Source organism: Moschus berezovskii, chromosome 4, assembly GCF_049115385.1.
Source record: "Moschus berezovskii isolate FMDL1 chromosome 4, NW_MosBer_1.0, whole genome shotgun sequence".
Taxonomy (NCBI): Eukaryota; Metazoa; Chordata; class Mammalia; order Artiodactyla; family Moschidae; genus Moschus; species Moschus berezovskii.
Window position 1 is genome coordinate 78,805,824 of NC_142463.1, and position 24,598 is coordinate 78,830,421.

Sequence of the window (24,598 nt, forward strand, 5' to 3'; positions counted from 1 at the left end):
AGTCAATACAAAAATAAGTTGCATTTCTATACACTAACAATGAATATCTGAAAAAGTTATAAAAACAATTCCATTTACAATAACATCAAAAAGAATAAATAATCAGAAATTAACTTAAAAAAGGAAATAAAATATTTGTGCAATGAAAACTACAATACATTGCTAAAGAATTAAAGAAGATGTAAGTAAACAGAAAGATAGCCCATGTTCATGGATTGGAAGGTTTAACATTGTATCACTCAAAGTAATACACAGATATAATGCAATCTCTATCAAATCCCAATGACTTTTTTTTGTAGAAATACAAAAATTTATCATAAAACTCATATGGGATGTCAAGAGACCCCAAATAGTCAAATCAATTTGAAAAAAGAACAAAATTGGAAGACTCATACTTCCTGACTTTAAAACTTACTACAAAGCTACAATAATCAAAATAGTATGGTAAAGAAATAAAGACAGATGTATAGACCAATGGACTAGAATATGGAGCACAGAAACATATATTCATACATATGGCTAAAATATTTTTTGACAAGGATGACAAGACCATTCAGTGGGAAAAGGACAGTCTTTTCAACTAACGGTGGGGGAAAAACTAGATATTCCTACCCAAAAGAATGAAGTTAGACTGATAAGTAATTAATAAGCATTAATTCAAAGTGGATCAAAGACTTAAATGTAAAACTATATCACTATAAATGTTTATATAACTATAAGTTATAGAACTACAAAACTCTTAGAAGAAAACAGGGCATAAAGTTCATGATATTGGATTTGGCAACATTTCATGGATAAAACACAAAAGGCACAGATGATAAAATTCAAAAATAGATGAATTGCACCACATGAAAATTTAAAACTCCTGTGCATCAAAAAACACAGTTAATAGAATAAAAAGGCAACCCATGGATGGGAGAAAATATTTGCATATCTATATGTGATAAGGGATTACTATCTAGAAAGTATAGAGATCATGACAACAAGAGAAACAATTCAATTCAAAGATTGACAAAAACTGACAGTTCTCCAAAGACAACACCCAAATAGTCAATAAGCACATGCAGAGATGCTCAACATCACTACTATTAAGGAAATGCAAATCCAAATCAGGATGATGTACTTCAAACCCTTTAGGATCACTGTTATCAATAACAATAAGTGCTGACAATGATGCAAACAAACTAGAACCCTTGTGCACTGTTCATGAGAATGTAAAATGGCAAAGCTGCTATGGGAAACAGTATGATAGTTCCTCAAAAACTAAAAAATGGACTTACCATATGATCCAACAATTCCACTTCTGGTACATCCAGAAGAATCAAAAAGCAGGGTCTTGAAGAGATATTGGTACAGCCATGTTCTCAGCATTATTCACACTAAAATGAGGAAGCAACCCAAGTGTTCATTGACAGATGAATAAATAAGCAAAATGTGGTATATACATACAATAGAATATTATTCAGCCTTAAAAAGGAAGGAGATTCTGACATAAGCTACAACATAGATAAGCCCTGAGGACATTATATTAAATGAAATAAGACCATCACAAAAAGAGAGATATTATATGATTGTACTTATATAAGATATCTAGAGTAATCAAAATCAGAAAGTCAGAATGATGCTTGCCAGGAGTTGTAAGGAGGGGAGAAATGGGGAGTTTATCATTCAATGAATATAGAGTTTCAGCCTTTTCAAGATAAGAAGAGTTCTGGAGAGATAGTGGTGATAATTGTACAATAATATGAATGTTCTTAATACCACTGAACTGTATACTTTAAAATGATTAAGATGGTAAATTGTATGCTATGTGTATTTTACAATGATAAAAATAAATGAGGGAAAAAAGAAATAGATGTATCTCAGGGCAGTAGTTCTGTAAGCCTTGTTCAATGAAATATTCAACTACCTACACAAGAGCAAAAAAAAGAAATAACAAGGAAAGAAGATTTAAGATGAAGTTAGCCTAAATGAATTATTCATTAAACCAGAAATAAAAGTATAGATATTCTAGCACATTTAGTTATTCATTCCTTCTATCTTTCATTCATTTCTGTAGACATTTATTGAATGCCTTTAAGTGCCAGGCACTACACCAGGCAATGGGGAGCACAATGTAATAGGGATAATATTTTTAAAGATATCAATGCAGTTTTCTCATTTGTTTTTGCAACATATAAGATTTTCTCTATTCAGTCTAAGACATCTACCTCAAGAGAGGTCTTGTACCATTACAGAATGAATACAAAGGAAAGTTCAAAATAGGATTTTGCAGTAAGACTATTGGCATTTTTGAGATAGACAATGTTCTAAGTTCTTTTATCTCTCCTTCTACACATATGGGGCTGATACTGATGAATTAGCTTCTGATAGAAAGGAAGGAAAACTCATTCCATCTGAGCTTGAGTGATCATGAAGATGAGACAACCTAAAGAAGAGAGAAGAACGTGAAAGAAACAGTCTGATATGTCCCAGTGAAAGTCAAAGCAGGGAAATCAGTTGTAGACAGAATCTAGTTTTCATCCCCAGCACATATTTCACGGATTCACCATGACAGAGGTGTGATCACTCCAACAAAGACTTATGGAATGGATGCCTTGGACCTTGGATCTAGCTGAGAATATCTCAGATATTCAAAGGAGTCTGTAGTGAAATAAGGTTTCATGGAAGGCTGAGACAGCAGGGAGGGCCTCTAGGCTCTGACCAAGCCAAGAAAGAACGACCAAGAAATTATCAGCTGCAGACATCAGGAGCTTATGCCAACTGGATAACCAAGAATAGGATGAGACAGATGTACTTCAGATGATGAGGGGCCCTGCACAATGTCCAGTTCAGGGCCACAGAGTTTAACTCCTCCAAGGCAACAAGCTCATATGAGACCTTGCTCTGTGGCCAGATGCCATCTTAGCGGAAGGGGAGTTGAAACCATAAAATGATAATTTCAAAGAAACAGGATTAAAGAGATTATTTAAATAACTGGGTCAGAGTTAGTTTTAAAACAGACAAGACTAAAATATTTTTTGTCTTCCATGTCTACCTAGCAGTTGGGGAATGGTAAACAGGTCAGAGTAGTTTTTGAGAATAAACATATATAGAAGCAACCTAAGTGTCCATCAATGGATGAGGAATAAAGAAAATATGCAATATTTTTCCATGTTTGAATATTCTTCCAATGGAATATTCACAGCCATGAGAAAGAAAGAAATTCTGCCATTTGCAACAATGTTGGTGGACTCGCAAGGCATTATGCTAAGAGAAAGACAACCACTGTATGATATCTCTTCTATGTGGAATCTAAAAAAGCTGAACTTGTAAAAATAGAGAGTATAGTGGTGATTACCAGGAGCTGGGATGGGAGGAATTGGAGAAAAACAGTTTACAGGTACAAACTTGCAATCAGGAGATAAATCCTGGAGGTCCAATGCACAACACAGGGATTATAGACCACAATACTGTGTGACAAACTTCAAAGTTGCTAAGAGACTGGATCTTAATCATTCCCATCAGGAAAAAAAAAATGAATAAACTATGGAGTGTAGCTTAATATATTAATAATAATGTATCTACATTGGCTCATTAATTGTAACAAATGCATCATACCACTGCAAGATGTTAACAGTAGGGGAACATATTGAAACCTAGAAACTGGTGTGAAGTATTCAGGAATGCTCTGTACTCTCTCAGGGAGCCCAGTGGGAAAAGCAGGAAAGGGTTAAGTCAGTTGTCATACAACATAAACACAACATGTCATACAACAACAGATCATAGAGGGGAAGCAACGATTCTATACACATAGGAGGAAGCGCAAGGCAAACTGAAGGAACAGTCCTGAGATGACTGAGTCTTAAATTAGCCAGAAAATCCATACAAACAAGAAAACAAACTCACTTCTGACACAGCCATCGATAAAGTAAGCAACATCCAGCTTAAATTTATAAAACTTTTATTGATTACCAGGTTAGAGGATATGTTAATCCCCTCAGATTTAAGGTTTGCTGAACAGAATCACTGAGGATGCAACTGAAAGCACTTTTTTCTGCTATGTGACCTTAGGCAAGTTACTGAAACTTAGGGACTCAGTTTCCTTATCTTTAAATTGTGGATAATGACAGTGTTGTTTTAGGAAAAATTAGTACATATAATAGGCTTAGGACAGTGCCTGACACCTCCTAGATACTTATTAAGTATTCAGTTCAGTTCAGTTCAGTTCAGCTCAGTTCAGTCGCTCAGTCGTGTCTGACTGTTTGCAACCCCATGGACTGCAGCACCCCAGGCCTCCCTGTCCATCACCAACTCCTGGAGCTTACTCAAACCCATGTCCATCGTGTCGGTGATGCCTCCAACCATCTCATCCTCTAGGTCCCCTTCTCCTCCCGCCTTCAATCTTTCCCAGCATCAGGGTCTTTTTCAACGAGTCAGTTCTTCACATCAGGTGGCCAAGGTATTGGAGCTTCAGCTTCAGCATCAATCCTTCCAATGAATATTCAGGACTGATTTCCTTTAGAATGGACTGGTTGGATCTCCTTGAAGTTAAAGGGACTCTCAAGAGTCTTCTCCAACACCACAGTTCAAAAGCATCAATACTTCAGTGCTCAGCTTTCTTTATAGTACAACTCTCACAACCATACATGACTATTGGAAAAACCATAGCTTTGACTAGACAGACCTTTGTTGGAAAAATAATGTCTCTGCTTTTTAATATGCTGTCTAGGTTGGTCATAACTCCTTCCAAGGAGTATGTGTCTTTTAATTTCATGGCTGCAGTCACCATCTTCAGTGATTTTGGAGGCCAAAAAAATAAAGTCTGTCACTGTTTCCACTGTTTCCCGTGATGGGACCAGATGCCATGATCTTCGTTTTCTGAATGTTGAGCTTCAAGCCAACTTTTTCACTCTCCTCTTTCACTTTCATCGAGAGGCTCTTTAGTTCTTCTTCACTTTCTGCCATAAGGGTGGTATCATCTGCATGTCTGAGGTTATTGATATTTCTCCCTGCAATCTTGATTCCAGCTTATGCTTCTTCCAGCCCAATGTTTCTCATGATGTACTCTGCATATAAGTTAAATAAGCAGGGTGACAATATACAGCCTTGACAGACTCTTTTTCCTATTTGGAACCAGTCTGTTGTTCCATGTTCAGTTCTAACTGTTGCTTCCTGACCTGCATACAGATTTCTCAGGAGGCAAGTCAGGTGGTCTGGTACTCCCATTTCTTGAAGAATTTTCCACAGTTTATTGTGATCCACAAAGTCAAAGGCTTTGGCATAGTCAATAAAGCAGAAGCAGATGTTTTTCTGGAACTCTCTTGCTTTTTCAATGATCCAGCAGATGTTGGCAACTTGGTCTCTGGTTCCTCTGCTTTTTCTAAATCCAGCTTGAACATCTAGAAGTTCACAGTTCACGTACTGTTGAAGCCTGGCTTGGAGAATTTTGAGCATTCCTTTCCTAGTGTGTGAGATGAGTGCAATTGTGCAGTAGTTTGAACATTCTTTGGCATTACCTTTCTTTGAGATTGGAATGAAAAACTGACCTTTTCCAGTCCTGTGGCCATTGCTGAGTTTTCCAAATTTGCTGGCATATTGAGTGCAGCACTTTCACAGCATCATCTTTCAGGATTTGAAATAGCTCAACTGGAATTCCATCACCTCCACTAGCTTTGTTCATAGTGATGCTTTTTAAGGCCCTCTTGACTTCATATTCCAGGATGTCTGGCTCTAGGTGAGTGATTACACCATTGTGATTATCTGGGTCATGAAGATCTTTTTTGTATAGTACAAAAGAAGCTAAATGACTTGCATGATGCCTGAAGAAGAATGTCTTTCCCTAATTCTGTTTTCTTTGAAGAAAGAGCTCCCCTAGACAAACCCCTGGCTTCCCTTTGCTCTTTAACTCACTGCATTCCTGGGGAGGCAGAGAGACTTAACTGGTTGGTGAATTTGGGAAGAATAATTTGGTGAGCTTGGCTTACCTCTGCCCTTTTTCATTTTGGGAATAAATATGCAGTGAGCATGATTTGCTCAGTCTTGTGTGAGGTGAGGGGAAAGTTGGCCAGTACTGCAGCTTAGTTTTAGCAAGCTCATTCGACTGACAGATCTAAAACTGCAGTCTGTAAGTGGACTAATTTTTTTTTTTTTTGGCAAGTGAGTTGATCCGCCCCCAAGCTTTCTGACAGAAAACTGTGAGGTATTTGAGAAACATCTCTCAATGTGGTCAAGCATATTACATAACCAATTCTATTTTTTTCCCTTGGAGACATTCCTCCTGAGCCTTTCATCCCCCTACTCCAAACTGTACTGCTGTTACAACAAGCAAAAAATAAAGTATCATGCAAACTGTGGCAGAGACTGTTAGTTACCCACCAAAGTCCATTCTTTATTTCCTTAATAACAAAACCGGGGCTTTGGCTTGTCTACAGCTGACTAGATCAAGGTTTCATTTGCATGTACCTTGTGACTAAGTTTTGGTTTATGAAATACAAGCAGAAGTGTTGTATGGTATTTTTCAGGAATTCTTAAAAGTAGGAGAATCACCCTTGTTTTCCTCTTCCTCCATTCCATTCACTGAATATGGTTATGACAGCTGGAGCTCTGGCAGCCTTATTGCACAATGATGAGTTCCACAGAATAAAGGGAGAGAAGCTGTGAACTAGAGACAGTCTGGCTTCCTGATGATGTTATAGAACTGCCATGCCAGCTTTGTATTGCTCACCTTACCTCTGGATTTTTATGTGAGAGAAAAATAAACTTATCTGTAGTTCAAGTCACTGTTGCTTTGCTTTTTCCTGTCATATGAAGCTGTAGTCACCCTGACAAACACAGAAAATTAACTTCAAGCCCCTCTTCCTTGTCCTTTCTTCCCAACCAGGCTGCCTACTCTTAAACCCACCTATCTGGAAACTCTGGAACCGCTATTTTAACAGAAAGGTAAATTGCCTTGCAAGGGGAAAATGATCTAGCACTTAATTGGAGATCAAAGAACTTAAAATATCTAAGAAAGAAGAAAAGATTACCACTAAAAATCCCGTCTCAAAGTTTCCCCTATCATAGTTTCCAAGAATTTAATGCACTGCTTTTGGCTAACTTATTACATCAATACTTAGGAATTTTTAAGTGACTTTTCTTATATTAACTCTAAGAGCCCAACATTTGTTTTTCGTTTCAATAGAAATACAACTATATTTACCTCTATATGTGTACATCTCAATAAATTTTCCAACAAATATTTATTATACACCAACTGATCCTTGCTTCATTCTTAGGCTCTACTCTCCCTCTGTTTTGTACAATTTAGACTGAAAACTTGACTCTGACTTTGCTCTTTGATTTCACCTTTATACTACACAGAGTAAGAGACCTTCTGATGATGTCATTTGTCTTTTTGATCCAGCAAAGACAACCAGTCATCACCCCTTCTTTTAAAAGGCTATCCTTATTAAAAGCCTCATGCTTACACACGCATGTATGCTCACTCACTCAGTCATGTCTGACTCTGTGACCCTATGGACTGTAGCCCACCAGACTCCTCTGTCCTGGGATTCTCTAGGCAAGAACAATGGAGTTGGTTGCCATTTCCTTCTCCAGGGATCTTCCCGACCCAGAGATTGAACCCACGTCTCCTGCATTGACAGGCGAGTTCTTTACTGCTAAGCCACCAGGGAAAGCCAAATTAAAAGCCTAAGTTCTGCTAAATGCTAAATGCCACTTTAAATGCTTTCATTATTTCATCTATTTTCATACCAACCCCACGAGTAAGGTCTTATTTTCTCCATTCTATGGATGAATCAACTATGATTCAGAGAGACTGAAACTAATCCGAGGTTTGTTTTTCTCCAAAGAAGATGTTGTGCTATTTCCTTTTTGAAAAACCTGTTTTTCCACATCTCTCTACTTCCTTTGCTACCTCCTCTCCTTTTCCTTACTGGCTGTATCTAGATATTTCAAAATATGCAGAATAAATTATTCACCTTAGAAGGGACTTTGAAAACGCAGTTCCAATTTTACAAAATAAAACTATTAAAATATTAATATATTATTGCTACAAAATAAGGTATGCAGAAAATACTGACAAATATAAAAACCAAATAAGGCAGCCCCTCCACTTCAGATTCAGAAGCTCACAGAGTTGGTACCTAACCATAAATAATACCTCAAACAACTCCTTTTCTATCAGCAAATACACACATACATACATAAACCTGAAGAAAGTCCCTTCTGACCACAGCCCTTCTCCCACTCACCAGGTACATTAATATTAATCAGTGTGTTAGAAAACACTAAAGTCTCTGCCAAACAATTGAGTTTATCCATCAGTTGTTCCTCAAGGAGAGTCTTCTCCCAACAACCCCAACATGAGGCTATTGTGTATATATAGATCACAGTTATGCACGGGACAAGCACATGACAAATGTTCACCAAAATGAAGCCTGCACATTGGCACCACTGTCGCTCTAGACTGCAAATTCATTGGCATTCCAAGAACGTCACAAATAGCATGCAGTGTGACCTTTCTTTTTAAAAAGGATAACATGAGGCTTGGAAATTTAATCTTAGAAGCATCATATTCAATCATAATATTTTCATTACTTAACATTCTTCACTATATGAAATCTCTCAAACAAAGATTGTTTGGATTAACAAATCGTTTTAAATTCAAGCCTTTGTGTAAGAAAAATTCACTACTAAAGGAATTCACTTTATCAATCACTTTATTCAACCTTCTTACACCTGGTTGAAATATTGGACACTGAAGTGTTTTGTTGGAGGAAGGACAGCAGGAAAGGCTAATTTTGGAACCCTGGACAAGAAACATCAACAGGTGGGCAGTGTGATGAAACAGTGATAGCAGAATCTGAAAGCAGAACAGCGTGTGGAAAGGAGAGACTAGACACAAACATGAATGTGGACTGTGTTTCACAATACGTCCAGGACCTCCCTTTGCTCTGATATTTGCACTTACACAGTAATCAGTATGTATTAGGCACAGTTCTTGGGTCCCTCTTTAATTAACAGTAGTTACTATGCTTATCCTTGGGCTTCCCAGGTGGCTCAGTGGCAAAGAAAATTTCATGTGTCGATGCATACTAAGTTCAATCCCTGGGCCAGGAAGATTCCCTGGAGAAGGAAATGGCAACTCACTTCAGTATTCTTGCCTTGGAAAATTCATGGACAGAGGAACCTAGCAGGCTACTTCCCATGGGATTGCTCAGATGTAACTTAGCGACTAAACTGCAACTATTTTTATCCTTACTTTACAGTTGGAAAGACCAAAGCCCAAAGAAGTTGAGTATTTTCCAAAGCCTCGCAGCTGGTTAGTGGCAGAGCTGGAATTCAAACTCAGGCACTATTTCAAATCATTAATTATTATTTTCCACAGCATACATTCTAGAGCAGTAGCACTCAAACTTGTTTTTAACTGTGACTCCCAGGAGGGATATATGACCCAGTGTATCAAAAACTATGTAATAGAAACAGAACCTTTGTGAAATAATACTTTTACCAAATGCAATGCATTCAGATCTTTATTTCACTTTTTAAAATTGTTGGTTACAACCAATAAATTGACTTTACAACCCTCAGTGGGTTACACCTCACAACCTGAAAACTACTACTTTGGAGACCAGGGCTACAAATGGTAATTAAATATTTCTACTTGGATGTTTGACAGTCATCCAAGCAAATGGACAATCATCTTCACTTGTTTGTTGACAGTCTACAACTGAACTTCTGAACAATCCTCCTCCCCTTTGTTTCCTCTCTCATTAAATGACAGCTTCTTCTGTACTGTGCACACAGTAGCCACTTGACAAATGAAACAATCAAGCACTTGAAACGTCACTATCAGAACTGAGACATGCTGTAAGTGTAAAATATACCTTAAAAGATTTAGTATGAAAAAATAATCTAAAATATTTTATTAAAAACTTCAATTATTTGTGTGTTGAAATGATGTTTGTTACACTGAGTTAAATAAAATATATTATTAAAGCTGATTTCAGCTGTTTCTTTTTACTTTTTTTGATGTGGCTAGAAAGAGAATTTTCGTTACCTGTGCAGCACATTATATTTCTATTGGACAGTAATGTTCTGGTTGCTCAAGCTAAAAACTTATGAATCATCCCTTATTCCTTTTCTCTCCAATAGCAAATGGTAAGCTTGACCATTAAAAGATTCATAGCTCAAGAACTTCTCACCACCTTCACTACTACTACTACTACCACACACACACACACCCATTTCCTGCTTAGATAATTGAAATAGATTCTTAACAGATCTCCTTGCTTCCTTCTTCACCACATCTTACAGCTTATATGCTCAAACAGTGAAGTATCTGCCTGCAATGAAGACCTGGATTCAATCCCTAGGTTGGTAAGATGCCCTGGAGAAGGGAATGATAACCCATTCCAGAATTCTTGCCTGGAAAATTCCATAGACAGAGGAGCCTGGTGGGCTACAGTCCATGGGGTCGCAAAGAGTTGGACACGATTGTTCAACTAACACTTATAAAGTTGACAGGTGATCCTTTTAAAAGGTCAGTTTATTATGTTCAAAATTTCTCCAATGACTCTTTCTGCCAGAGCAAAAACCTCAGTCCTTACAACAGCCTACAAAGCCTTTTAGGTTCTGACAACCCACCCCACCCTATCTATCTGTCCTAATTCCTTACCACTTCTTAACTCAGCTACAGTTGCCTCCTTGAATTCACCAAGTATGCTGCTACCTCCAGGCTCCTGCACTTCTGGTACCTCTGTATATAACCCTCTTACCCTGGATATCCTCTATCTTCTTTCTCTGTTTTGGATCAAATGTCAACTTATCAGCAAGTCCTTTACTGACAATTGTACTTAAAATTGCAAACCACCCTGTCCTGATTCTTCCATTTTCCCTTTCTTATCTTTATGTCTTACAACCTTTAATTAATTATCTTACGTAATTTACTTTATCAGTCTCCCACCAATCACATGTAGGAGTTCCCTGAGGGCAGTGACTTTGTTTCATTTCCAGGAGTTGGTGATGGACAGGGAGGCCTGGCGTGCTGTGATTCATGGGGACGCAAAGAGTCCAATAGGACTGAGAGACTGAACTGAATGGTGAAAGTGACTCTTAGCCCGCCAGGATCCTCTGTCCATGGGATTCTCCAGACTAGAATACTGGAGTGGGTTGCCATTTCCCTCTCCAGAGTGATCTTCCCAACCCAGGGATCGAACGCAGGTCTCCTGCATTGCAAGCAGACGCTTTATCCTCTGAGCCACCAGGGTAGCTAATGTTAGGTGCTCAAAAAACTATCTGTTAAATGAATAAATGAGTTGTGCGTTTCCAAACTCAGTTTTGGACCGTTTGTAACTAGGCATTCTCAGTAAACTACTGAAACAGTGAACATTTCGGTATCTTTAGTTTTTAACCCATTATTCTTCTTGGACCTACACTAATTCCACAATAAAGAAATCAAGATTCTTCATACTTCAAACCTTTTGTCCATTTTCCCTGGAAGATGGGCTTTCCTATTCCCTCAGCCATGAATATCTCCTTAGGCATCTGCACCATCTCCTGAATGACTGACCTGATACACGTGCAGCTGCAGCCAATATAGATTCTTAATCTTTGACGATCTTCCAGTCTATGCAGTGTATATTAGGTACAACCAGATGTTGTAAACCCAAGTGTATTTGCCCTGTTGATTGTTTGCAGACTGGCCACAGTTTACCTACCTAGTCCTGCCATGTCTGCGGTCAGGAAGATGTGGACACGTGAAGGATGGAATGTCCGAGACTGTAACCAGGCCCCTCATTTTAGAGATGAGGAAATCAAGGCTCAGAGAATTTAAGCCAAGTAAACCGAGGCCACGTAAAAGGGTCAAAACGAAGATACAAACATAACGTGGTAGAAAACCCAAAAGAAGCCAGGTGGCTTGCCTCCCACCATTCAGGGGGTTCACAAAATAATCCTCTACTGCAGCTCTACCTAGCTCTCTACCGCAGCATTTTAATGCTCAACCACTAGCTCCCAAGCTATAAAAAAGGCACGCCCCGGCCGTCGCACCTCCCTCGGAGCGAGAAAAAAAGCGGCTCACAGCCGTCTCCCAGGCCCGGGCCACCAACGACTGCACTCTCGCGAGACTAGCGGTCCCGGAGAGCTGGTGCCGAGCCTCCCGGAAGTGGGCGAGGGGACCTGTCAGCTCCCGCCCGGCTGTGTGCTCCTGAGGCCCCGTGGGGGATCGAGGGTCTCCCCGGGGACCGGCGCGAGGCGGAGTCACAGAGAAGCTCTCTGAGTGCACACGGCGGCGTCGGCCCTGCCCCGGCTGCCGCCGCCCCTCCCTTTGCCCTTCACGGCTCCCGGCCCTCCTTGACTGCAGCTTCCTTCTGCGCCTGGGCAGCCTGCCTTTCCCCTCTAGCTTTCCTTCCAGTCTCCTCCCCCGACTCTTAACACCGGAGTCGCGGGTCCTGCAGTGTCCCAGAAGCCGCACGTATAACTTGCTCGGTGTAAGTGCTAGGAATGCCGCCGGCCTCCCGGGGAAATGCGTTCTTTCTATCTATAGCTGTCTGTACATTCTATGTTCACGGCAGCTATTCCTGGGGCAACAACTGCTTCCCTCTGTTCTCATCTCCCCATTGGTGGCTTCCGACCCGAATTTGGGAATGGGGAGATCTCCCACCTGTTATCTGTGAGCAGGCTAATCTCTTGTAAGCAGAAGTGCCATATGAAGCCTTCAGAGTTGTTTGGCTTGGGGCTGGATATTTTGCCCCCTACCCAACCTGAGGTTTTCCAAAACGTATTGCTTTTCTATGAAAATACTTCATTTTTCATATTGTAATTTTTACCTTGGTCTTGTGCTCGAAGGGAGGAAACAACTTTTCAATTTGCTTCTTCTGTTCTTATTTATAAGATTCATTCTCTGATAGGGTTAAAAACACGTTTTGATCATGTAAGTGTGTGGCTCAGCCCCCTAGAGAATTTAAGATAATAGTTATTTTCTTTATCTTAATTCCTTTTTCGTTTCATAGGGGCAACTCATTCGATTTCGGAGTTCTGTTAATTCTTCTGAAAGATTTCAAATCCTCTAGAAGCCAAAATGGGACACAGTAAACAGATTAGGATTTTACTACTGAACGAAATGGAAAAGCTGGAAAGGACCCTCTTCAGACTTGAACAAGGTCAGTAGCAAGTCATTTGATTAGCTCTGTGTCTTTTACATTTTTAATTCATTGTCACTAACTTTTTTAAACTTTTAGATATAATTTCCAAGGACTTTTCTAAACCTGATTGGTGTGAAGATGTTTCTGTGTTCTGAAAAATATCACTAATGAAAGTGAAGAAGTTTTATTTGTCATGTTAGAATGAGGATAAAAAATTCACTTTACTTAGCTTGCTTACTTCCACATAAGACAGAAGTTGCATTTATAATCAGAAGATTGACAGTATTATTTCCATTAGCATTTACCATTAAAATTTGGCAAACTGTTTCATAAGTAATTTTACTTTGGGTATGTCTGTAGTTTTGCTGTTTTATAGCTCTCACTCTTTTCCTTTACTGGACACTTGCATTAGTAAAATAGATCACAGCAAAAAGTAAACTGTTATTTATGTTTATCAAAAGCCTCCCAGCTGTGGAGAAGGGAAAAGTTGAGAATTTTTTTGCCGAATCAAAAGCGAAATAATTGATCAGGTTGTGCTGAAATATATTCTAGCTGTGATTTAAAAGATCAAATTATATTTCTGTAAGACTAATCAAATAGATGCATTATTTTCTTAAACTTATATTTTGCAACATTGAAAAGAACATTTCACACTCATTTATGTTAATATAACTTGTGAAGTAGAAGTTTATTGTATGAAAAGTAAACTGCCATCCCCTCTCTCATCCTACCAAATGGATGTTGATAATAGTAAACATTTGAAGAAAATTTTCCCCCGAGTTTCTCAAGAGCTAATTTTTTTAAAAAATTTCAGCCATCAAATGTGTTTCCTCCATGGCAAATCTTCATCTTCTTCCAACTCCAGTGCTGAACTTAAGATCATTGAGTACCAAATCCATTTTTGGCTTTCCTGACTCTGCAGTTTTCTGGTTTTGATTTTTTTTTTCTCCATCCTCTTGAGTACTCCTGTCAACTTGGTTGTGTCTTTGCTGAGCTTTCTTCTTCCATATTTTGATTATGTGTATCTTCAAGAAATCCTTCTTTTTTCACTTCTGCCCTCAAAAAGTATACATTCTCATGGCCTCAGCTGTTGCCTCCATACTGATGACTCCTTTTGGAAGAAAGGCGTTAAACTCTGCTTGCTTCTTAGAAGCAAGTGATTTTAATGGCAAGAGTAGAGAGCTAGAATTCTCCTGACTCTGCTGCTAACAAATTTTTGACTCTGGGCAAGTCACATTAATTCTAAACATTATTTGTGATGTGAAGATATTAATTTCCCCTTTTCTACATTGCTGAGTTTTGAGGCTCAAAATTAATAATAAATGGTTTTAAAGCCCCAAATAGATACAAAGGCTAGACCACTGTATCTTTCAATTCGTACCCTGGATTCTTGCCTTCATCCCAGTATCATGATATGGGAAAGCCTGAGGATAGCTCCAGCTGGTTTTGCTTAAATCTAACATGTCCAAAACCATCTCCTCACAATTCTCACATGTTTTTGCTTCTCAGCTTTCCTGTTTACTTTAGTGATGTCTCCATTTTCATAGTTTCCAAGGCTAGAAACTGTGCTCTTCTTTGAAATTTCTTTTAACTACAGCTTCTCTTTAAACCCTGTAATTTCTTTCCAAATGTCTCCTCTTGCCTGCCTGCCTGTCATCCATATGCCTGAGTATGGATGCTGAAATAATCTTCTTATGCCATCTCTTCTCTTTTTATTAATTGATGTTTATAATGTTGTTTAAATACCTCTGCCTGGCTTCCAGTATTCAATAATAGGGTCCACCTTCCCAAGCCAAGACTTTATCTCATTGTTCATCATTATTAGTGTCCTACATCTTTACACTTCCCTTGTTAATTCCCTTCCGAGTGGCTTTTCTTATGCCTGTTCTTACCCCTCCACTCCTGTCAGATTCCTCTGTGTCTGTTAAATTCCTTTACTGTCATTTTATGTGTTGCCTCCCTCTAAACCTTCAGCTAAAATTCCACTTCCTCCATGAAGCTTCTTCTTAATTTGTTGGTATCTCCTTTCCTTGATTTCTAATTACACAATGGAAACAAGACAGTCAAGTGCTTAACGGTACAGCAGTGTCTAAAATCTTAGTGTCCAACTACAGTTTAAGATCTGTGAAGACAGAAACAGTATTACAAATGTAGTGCAATGTACAACAGCTAATAAATCCCTGCTGGGTGATCACTACTAAAGTGCCAGTTAAAGCTAGCCTAGCTGTTTGAAGAAAGAGCTCTGAATAATATGGTTGACCCTGTAACTCTGATTAAAGCCAGTGAATTCATCCAAACGATATAAATGGGAGCATGTTGAATTTTTTGTGCAGTAATGATTCACTGTATTATTTTAGAAGATAATTGTACTGTGAAAGATGGAGAGAAGGGACATTGGAGGCAAGAAATCATGGAGAAAACTATGTTACAAACATATCTAGTTTAACTACATTAGGGTTTTAAGAAAGAGGAGACAGAGTATAAGACATTTTAAAATTCATAGGACTTGGTGAGCAATTAGGTGTAAAGAAAAGCTCTGGCAAATTTTGGTTCTTTCACCAAGCCCTTCTTCATTTTTCTTTCTTTTTCACTTTTCCCTAAGAAGTGATTCCTCCTCATTTTCAAAGCTAACATCTCCATAGACTCTTCTAATTTAACAAGTACAAGACCAAGTAATTAGCCTTTCTCTGTTTTTCCTATCTCATTTAGTGGTAGAATAATGAGTAAAAGTCATTATTTCTCAAGCCTGGGATTCTTCCATTTTTTATGTAGGTTGGGCAAATTTCAAGTTTTACTTGTTTTGAAAGAAAACAATTATAAAGGTTCCATAATTAGGAGTCAAGTTTCCATAAATTGAGTGGAGAGAATAAAGTAAAAAACTTAGTTTACAGTAATAATGTAATTTCTCACCTTGCTAGTTTCATTGCCTGCAAGAGGGAAATGGCTAATCTGAGTAAAGTATTCCTAGTGTGTGAGGAATAAGATAGCCACATCATGTAATGCTGTGCTAAGCTAATTTTAGCAAACGGAGCTATTAATTATGGAAACTGACATACTCTAGGTATTCAGATGTTTCATTTACTGTATATAAAAATTTTAGTTTCAAGAATATGGACTAGAGGTTACAAAGTGGCTATATATACCCTTTCAGGTATGCACTGCCTATCAGGATATAGAAAGAATAGGATTTAATTTTCTTTCTCTTCTCTCTTTCGTCTATGTATCTACCTATTTTGATTAGTTAAAATGAGTTAAGAGAAATTCCCTGGTGGTCCAGTGGTTAGGTCTCTGTGTTATCACTGTTAATTAAAATTTGCTAATATATGAATTGATATTGATGCTCTTGGTTCATATATCAGTTGAGTTATAAACAAAAAAGATATATTCTGAGGGAAAAGTGGAGGTTATCGGTCTACAAGAGGTTGACAGTCACAGTGTCACTGGTTTGTTTACATTATGTTGCCATGAATTATACTTTTATCTAAGCCAGGTTAGGTAGATATGCAAGTTATATTATCTTAAATAGTAGAATCTTTACCACACTTTGTAATGAGAAGCAGTGTAACTGTAAATTTCTGTTTTACCTCAAGGTTGTCAAAGATGAGTTAGAGAGTGTTTGAAATTTGCTGTTTTTGTCGTTTTCAGAAATAACATATAGCTTTCTTAACATATAACATATAGTGTACTTAGAAAATATTCTCAGAAAAATTAAACACAGTCTAACTCCAAGGTAAACATGAATTAAGAAGTAAACTGCTTTTGCTGTAAATTGATGCTGTAGAGTTCAGCACATTTCTTTCCTATAAAGGTTCAAGTGGCAGATATTTTCAGCTTTGCGGCCACATGCTTTCAATTGCAGCAACTCAGCTCGACCATTGTACTGTGAACGCAGCCATAGATAATACATAAATGAATGGTGTGTTCCAATAAAACTGTATTTAAAGATAGGGGATATAGTTTACCAACCCTTGCTACAGGCAGAGCATTTTAAATATGTATTTTTAGTAAGAATTCCATCATATGATTTCACCCATATAAATGAACTCACTTTAAAAACTGATAAAGTTTTCTGATCTGTTTGAAATCTACCCGATAAATGATTTTAGTTGGTTTTCAGATCACCTCTTTCATATATAATGGGACATCTCTTTAGCTTGTAAAAACAATTGATATATGTCAGGGATATACATATATATATAAATATATATATTTACAAGCACATTTCAACAAAAATATTTGCATAATTAATGAGTGGATTTGAAAAGTTAAGATCATGGATTAGTAAACATAGCTACCAAGAACTTTATCCATTAGGATTTGGGTATCTTTGTATTACATTTTTTTTTTCAGATCTGAGACCACTAAATAAACTAAATAAACAGGACTTTAAATTACTTTATCACAAAATATTAAACCAAGACTTTTAAAATTAATGAAATGTATTTAATCACATTACTTTTATGAGAGATATTACTAATTTTTAGTGAGAGTTAAAAGATTTGTTCCATTAACGAATAAATAAAATTATTTAAAATATTGTTATTTTATTTACATCTTGTTCTTATTTTGTGTTTTATAAATTATATAATCTATTAAATTATCATAATGTGTATTATATAAATAAATATTCATATTTCTAGAATACTTGTCATTTTCTTCTGAAGGTGGACCACTGTTCCAAAAACTGTTTTAGAGGTTTTGGATGAGTTTTAGCCTTTGTACTACACATTCTCTGAATCCTTGTGTAATTATAAAAACAATATTTGTATAAGCTGAACAGGGGACAGGTTGTTTACCTGTGCTCAGATAGCTGATCTTTGATATTTGTACTTCAGAATGACACCATTACTTCTGTAATAAACTTAATCATTCTTGGAAATGTAGTTCTCAAAATCACTTAAGTATTAAAACTTCAAATTTTAATCCTTTGGGCAATTTACTTCTCAGTCTATCTCTTCATAATAATAGCTCTAATATAAAAATTATGTTTCCCAATTACAAAATTATAAAAAGGTATAAAAGTGTTTTTTCTATGCTTTTTGTTTCAAAATAAAATTGGGTTTATACTGTCTAAACACTTTTAATACCTGCTTATAGTATCATGATGTGTAAATTCCATCTCCCTGCTTATTGCCATATGTCATCATACTTTTTCCCAGAAAGGATTTCAGAAGATCTATATAGACACATAACATGTAACAAAATATTGAAAGTAACATATTATTAAATATCCCTTGATAATATGATTTATAGTGGCTTTATAATATTCCTGCTTACAGAATACCATTTGTACCATGATTTATTTAATCATTCTTAATCATTACATGTTTAATTTGTTGTGAGTTTAATTATAATAAATGAAACTGTGATGAACATCTTTATGTATGATCTATGTTTATATCACTGATTGCCTAGAACATAAATGTCTTTATGAAATTATTAGCCAGTAATATAAACTTTATTAATATTCTTAGTATATTTGTGCCAAATTGCTTTATACAAAAATTTGTGCATGTAGCTACTTGGAAAAAATTATAAGTTTCACTGTGTAGTGTGAGAAGTAAAAGTGAGTCCCTCAATTTTGGCAAAGTTACTTGATAACTCCTTTTGAATAATTTGTTTCTTGCTTGCCAAATCCATTTACTGTGAGTAAATTTATATTCATATTTTGGTCCAACCCAAGAATATAGTTAGCAGTACTTATCACTTAAATATAAATTATAATTTTTTCTAGGAATTCCTAGAACATCTATTCCCTCATATTATTCATATTGCAGGATTTAAAACAGAACATTCATGTTTCTCTCAGCAAATATAGAAGTATTTAATTGGATTAGAATAAACTGGAAGAGTCCAGCATTCTCTTACATCTTCTACTGATATCTTTTCTTCACAAAGAATGTCTTACCCAGTGTTTAATATTGTGCTGTAGAAGTTACAACTTCTCAAACAGCACTGTGAGAGATTTATTTCTTCCAAAGAGTGATTTTAGACTGACTGAAATATATCAACATGTTCTCTACTTCAGGATTTGCCTTGAACCAAACTGACATTCTTCATATATATAAATAAATAGCAGTTCTTACTCATATTTCTGATTCATATCACCATCAATTCAGTTCAGTTCAGTCGCTCAGTCATTTCTGGCTCTTTGCGACTCCATGGACTGCAGCACACCAGGCTTCCCTGTCCATCACCAACTCCCAGAGCTTGCTCAGACTCATATCCATTGAGTCAGTGATGCCATCCAACCATCTCATCCTCTGTCGTCCCCTTCTCTTCCCGCCTTCAATCTTTCCCAGCATTAGGGTCTTTTCTAGTGAGTCGTTCTTCACATCAGGTGGCCAAAGTATTGGAATTTCAACTTCAGCATCAGTCCATCCAATGAATATTCAGGACTGATTTCCTTTAGGATGGACTGGCTGGATCTACTTGCGGTTCACGGGACTCTCAAGAGTGTTCTCCAACACCACAGTTCAAAAGCATCAATTATTTGGTGCTCAGCTTTCTTTACAGTCCAACTCTCACATCCACACATGATCACTGGAAAAACCATAGCCTTGACCAGATGGACCTTTGTTGACAAAGGAATGTCTCTGCTTTTTAATATGCTGTCTGGGTTGGTCGTAACTTTTCTTCCAAGGAGCAAGTGTCTTTTAATTTCATGGCTGCAGTCACCATCTGCAGTGATTTTGGAGCCCCCCAAAATAAAGTCTGACACTGTTTCCACTGTTTCCCCATCTATTTGCCATGAGGTGATGGGACCAGATGCCATGATCTTAGTTTTCTGAATGTTGAGTTTTAAGCCAATTTTTTCACTCTCCTCTTTCACTTTCATCAAGAGGCTCTTTAGTTCTTTGCTTTCTGCCATAACGGTGGTGTCATCTGCATATCTGAGGTTACTGATATTTCTCCTGACTTGTGCTTCATCCAGCCTGGCATATCATATCATATCATATCACCATGGCATATCATATCACCATACCAGGGTTCATTGTATATGTCTCCCTTGCTTATTTATATCATCTTTCTCTGACAGTGAAAAACCTGACTCTTATCACTGTTGTTTGTGAAATATATTTTCACCAGGTATAGAATTCTAGGCCAACTGTTATAATTTTTCAAAACTTTTAAAGATGTTGCTCCACTATCTTCTTTCTTTCACTGTTGCCCATGAGAAAATCAGCTGTCATTCTTTCCATTGTTCCTCTGTACATACTCTGTCTTTTTTGCTCTCTGGCTGCTTATAAAATATTCTCATTGTCCCTAGTTTTGATACTGATGCTCTTTGGTGTAATATTCTTCATATTTCTTGGATTAAGAATATTAAATTCTTAGATCTATAAGTTTGTTTTTTCATCAAATTGGGGAATTTTTACCTGTTATTTCTTCAAATAATTTGTCTCTTTTCTTCTCTCCTTTGAGTAATCTAATTACATTTCTGTTAAATCACTTGAATTATCTGATGCTTTTTCAATTTTTTAGATTCTTTTCTCTCTTTGTTTCTTTATGTCTTGAAATTAACTAATCTGTTTTTTCTGCCATGTCTCACCATCCCTTAATTCTGTTGCCTGTATTTTTCATTCTCAGCTGTTGTAGTTTTAATCTCTAAAAGCTTAATTTGGATCTTTTTTATTTTTTCTTAGTATTTTCCATGTGTGGACCCAACTTTTTGAACATATGGAATACAGTTCTGATAACCGAAGTCCTTCCTTGTCTACTAGTTCAACATCTGTGTCATTCGTGGATTGTGTTTTCCTCCTTCTTTGTATGTCTTGTAATCTTTGTTTGGATGCCAGACATGATTAATTTTACCTTGTTGAGTGATAGGTATTTTGGGAATCATATAAATATTCTTGGTCTTTGTTCTGGAGTGAAGTTATGTTACTTAGAAATATTACTGGCTTTTTGAGTTTTACTTCTATGCTTTGTGAAGACAGTCTAGACTTGTGCCCTATCTCAGGCTCATTATTCCCCACTACTGAAGCAAGATCCTTCTGAACTTTCTACCGAGTGCCTCGTGTATGTTCTCAGTCAAGCTGGTGAGAACAAATTCTTTTCCTGGTCTCAGGTAATTTTCCTCCCAGACATGCACTTGTTAGTACTCTTCTGAATACTCAAGGAATACCTTTTCCACATCTCTGGAATTCTCTCTGTGTGCAGCTTTCTCCTCTTCATCCACTGCTCTCATCTGAAAACTCTAGCTGCCTTGATCTCCACAAGTTCTTAGTTCCATATCTTCAACACAGGAAGTCAATTGAGGTCTGCCTGGGTTCCTTCTCCCTGTGCCCCAACCTGTAAACTCTTTCAAGATAGGGCAGTTATAAGGCTCATCTTGTTTACTTTCCATCTCTCAGGGATCACTGACTTTTGTTGCATGATGTCAGGGACTTGAAGAATTATCAGATCATATATTTTGTCTGAATTTTTTTTAAACTGTTGGTTTCTTTCAAGTTTGGGGGAAGATGGTAAATCCAATCCCTATTATTCGTCTTTGCCAGAAGCAGAAGTTGCAAGCCATTTAGATCTCTGTTTCCTCTATGTGGAATGCCCTATTCCAGATATCTGTGTGATCAACTCCCTTACCTCCTGTTTCTGTTTAGCAGTTTTTAATTGGATGCTGGACATTGTAAGTGTTCTGTTTTTATCTCTGAATTATTTTCCTGCTTTAAAGGAGTGATGAGTTTTATTTTTGAAGTCATTTACATTATTTCTGGATCAACTTAATCCTTTTGAGGCTTGTTTTTAAGCTTTGATAGGATAGGTTTATATTAGTTTGTACTCTAGGATCACTTTAACCCTGTTACTTAAGACATGACTCCCTTGAATAAAACAGCTGTTCAACAAGGTCTCCTTAATTCTGGCTGCTTAAAAATTGTAATGTATCCCAGACCTGGGTGAGCACTAGGAATTGTTCAATTTACAGCTTCCACTAGTTCTTTTCCCAACCTCGCCTCATGTAGTCAAACCCTGTTTGTGTACAGTTTAGTTTTCAGGCAGATTTAACATGACTCCAGGTAAATTTCTGGAGCTCTTTCTTTGTTTAACTCCCTTTTTGTCATACTCTGCCCTGAAAATTGCATTCTCTTCACCCTTCCCAAGCACTAATCTCTGTCTCCTCAGCTCAGTGAGATTACTGTTTCTGCTCCCTGTGTCACAGCCCAGAAAGATCCTCTAGTCTGAAAGCTAAAAAGTTTATAGAAAATCTCAGGCATCACAGTTCTTCTCTACCTATTTTTGAGAATAGCTGTTTCATATAGTTCTTTTAGTTTATCAACAGAGGGCACGTATAGTACCAATTACTCCATTATGGCCAGAAGCAGATATCTTCAGAATGATATTTTTAATACACAAGTTAGGTCCTGTCACTCCTGCTCTAAACTGTTCACTGACTCATTTGAGTCAGTGAAGAAGCCAAAATACTTCAGTGGCCTTCAAGTCTCTGCATGATCTGACTCCCTTGTTACCTTTCTTTCGTCTTACCATACTATTCCTCCCCCAGCTTGCTTCAGTCTAACCATATAGAGCTTCTTGCTGTTTCTGGAACCACCAGGCATGCTTTGACCCTGGGTCCTTTGTGCTGTGTTTCCTTTGCTTGGTCAGCACTTTCCCTCCACGGTCATGATTAAACATGAGGCTAACCTGCTCACTTCTCCCAAGCCCTTCAATTTCTCAATAATCATCCTTTTTAAAGTTGCTACCAGCTCCTTACCATCACTCCTTTCCTCCCTACTCTGCTCTGATTTTTGTCCCTTGGGTATTACTATACTTCTTTCTTCTCAAAAAGTTTCTTAAACTTGAAGATTGTAACCAGTAAGACTAAATTTTCCTACCGTCATCAGTTATTATTGCCCATTATTAATTAAAGGTTGTTTTTCAGTCACACAGTCATGTCCAACTCTTTGCGGCCCCATGGACTGCAGCACACCAGGCTTCCATGTCCTTCAGTATCTCCCAGAGTTTGCTCAAAATCATGTCCATTGAGTCAGCGATGCCATCCAGCCATTTCATCTTCTGCCACCCCCTTCTCCTCCTACCCTCAATTTTTAAATATTATACACATTTAAAATTTATGTGTCTGATGTTTCTAATAGACTGTACTAGTGTCAGAATATTCACATTCTAATAATTATAATCAAAGTTTGCCCTGAGCCAATAAACATTTTTCTTTTACAGTAGTTTTGACTATAATGTGTTAATTTTTCTCTTCTTATGGCAAAAGACTTGTAATACAGTACAGACATCTCAGGTATATTTTAATAGAGATAGTCAAACTAAGGCAAAAGTGAGAATGTTTTGGCTTTCAGAATTCTAAGAAAGGCTTAAGTAACTAAACCATTAGAGCAGGGAGAGAGGCTGTAGTATGCTGGAGTTGCTTGTGTTGGCTGTCAAGAGCTGATGGTGAGTATCTCCTCCCAGGTCCACGTTCAGTGATGTCATGTTGGTAGCTTGATATTGACCATGGTGAGATTGTTTCCTCTGGAAATCAACAAACACTGCAAATCAGAGTTCCTCACCACCCCACACCACTCAGCTCCACACAGCCACTTGTTACTTCTCTATTATCACATCTCTGAATTTGAGCAGACATTGAGGATAATTGGTATCAGGGGCTCATATGCCTTTAAGACTCTTGTTAGAAATCTGAATTCTGCTCTCTGGAGGTTGACTTCTCTCGGGGAAGATGGGCCTGCTCTATCTGGTAAGATAGTTGTCCTGTGATCTCCCAACTTACATATTATCACAGACTCTGATACCACAGAGAAACTCACTTTCTCTGTTTCAGCTTGAAAAATACCAGTGAGTCTCTGATTAGATGTCCACTTCTGAGCAGTTAGTTCAGTAAGTGGAGGTGGGGGTTTGGAAGAGGGTGAGGGGCTCGTGGGGATGGTGGGGAATGAGATTGTGTAATAACTTGCTTATCCCAAAGCAGCCATGCGACTAGGAGTATAAATTTCCCGGAGAAGAAGAGAAGAGCAGTACAGAGCAGACAGTTCTATGGTGCATACTGTATGTTAAAATGCAAAATTAAGCTAAATTATAATGCAAAGTACTTCCAAAAACAGCATTAAATATTTAGAGTTCTTTTAAACATAGTTGAGAAATCATTATTTTCATAATACTTTCATAATAAAAAGTAAACATCTTTTTAATGCGGTAATTTAAGTCCTACAATGAGTTTATTGAAATGTGCTTTTTGTTTAGGGTTTGAACTACAGTTCCGATTGGGCCCAACTTTACAGGGAAAGGCAGTTACTGTGTATACAAATTACCCACTTCCTGGAGAAGCATTTAATCGAGAAAAATTCCATTCCCTGGAATGGGAAAATCCAACAGAAAGAGAAGATGATTCTGATAAATACTGTAAACTTAATCTTCAACAAGCTGGATCATTTCAGTATTACTTCCTTCAAGGGTGAGTCAGGTGTTCTGTATATGAAAAAAAGTTAATTTATTCTCTAACTTGATGT

At 37.4% G+C, this 24,598-nt stretch overlaps 1 protein-coding gene across 5 annotated transcripts in view; it reads left to right on the top strand.

Annotated features, from left to right (window-relative positions):
* Positions 1–24,598, top strand: part of AGL (amylo-alpha-1,6-glucosidase and 4-alpha-glucanotransferase) — a 105,685-nt gene that overhangs the window by 10,615 nt on the left and 70,472 nt on the right. For 2 of the 5 annotated variants that reach the window (XM_055401346.2, XM_055401348.2), the window contains exons 2-3: positions 12,996–13,145; positions 24,333–24,543. In XM_055401346.2, coding sequence (XP_055257321.2) covers positions 13,064–13,145; positions 24,333–24,543 — 293 coding nt within the window. In that variant the 5' untranslated portion in view covers positions 12,996–13,063. Of the gene's footprint in view, positions 1–6,862; positions 6,922–12,113; positions 12,474–12,590; positions 12,917–12,995; positions 13,146–24,332; positions 24,544–24,598 lie in introns of those variants that run through there. The other 3 variants (XM_055401347.2, XM_055401344.2, XM_055401343.2) reach the window with 3 other exon arrangements.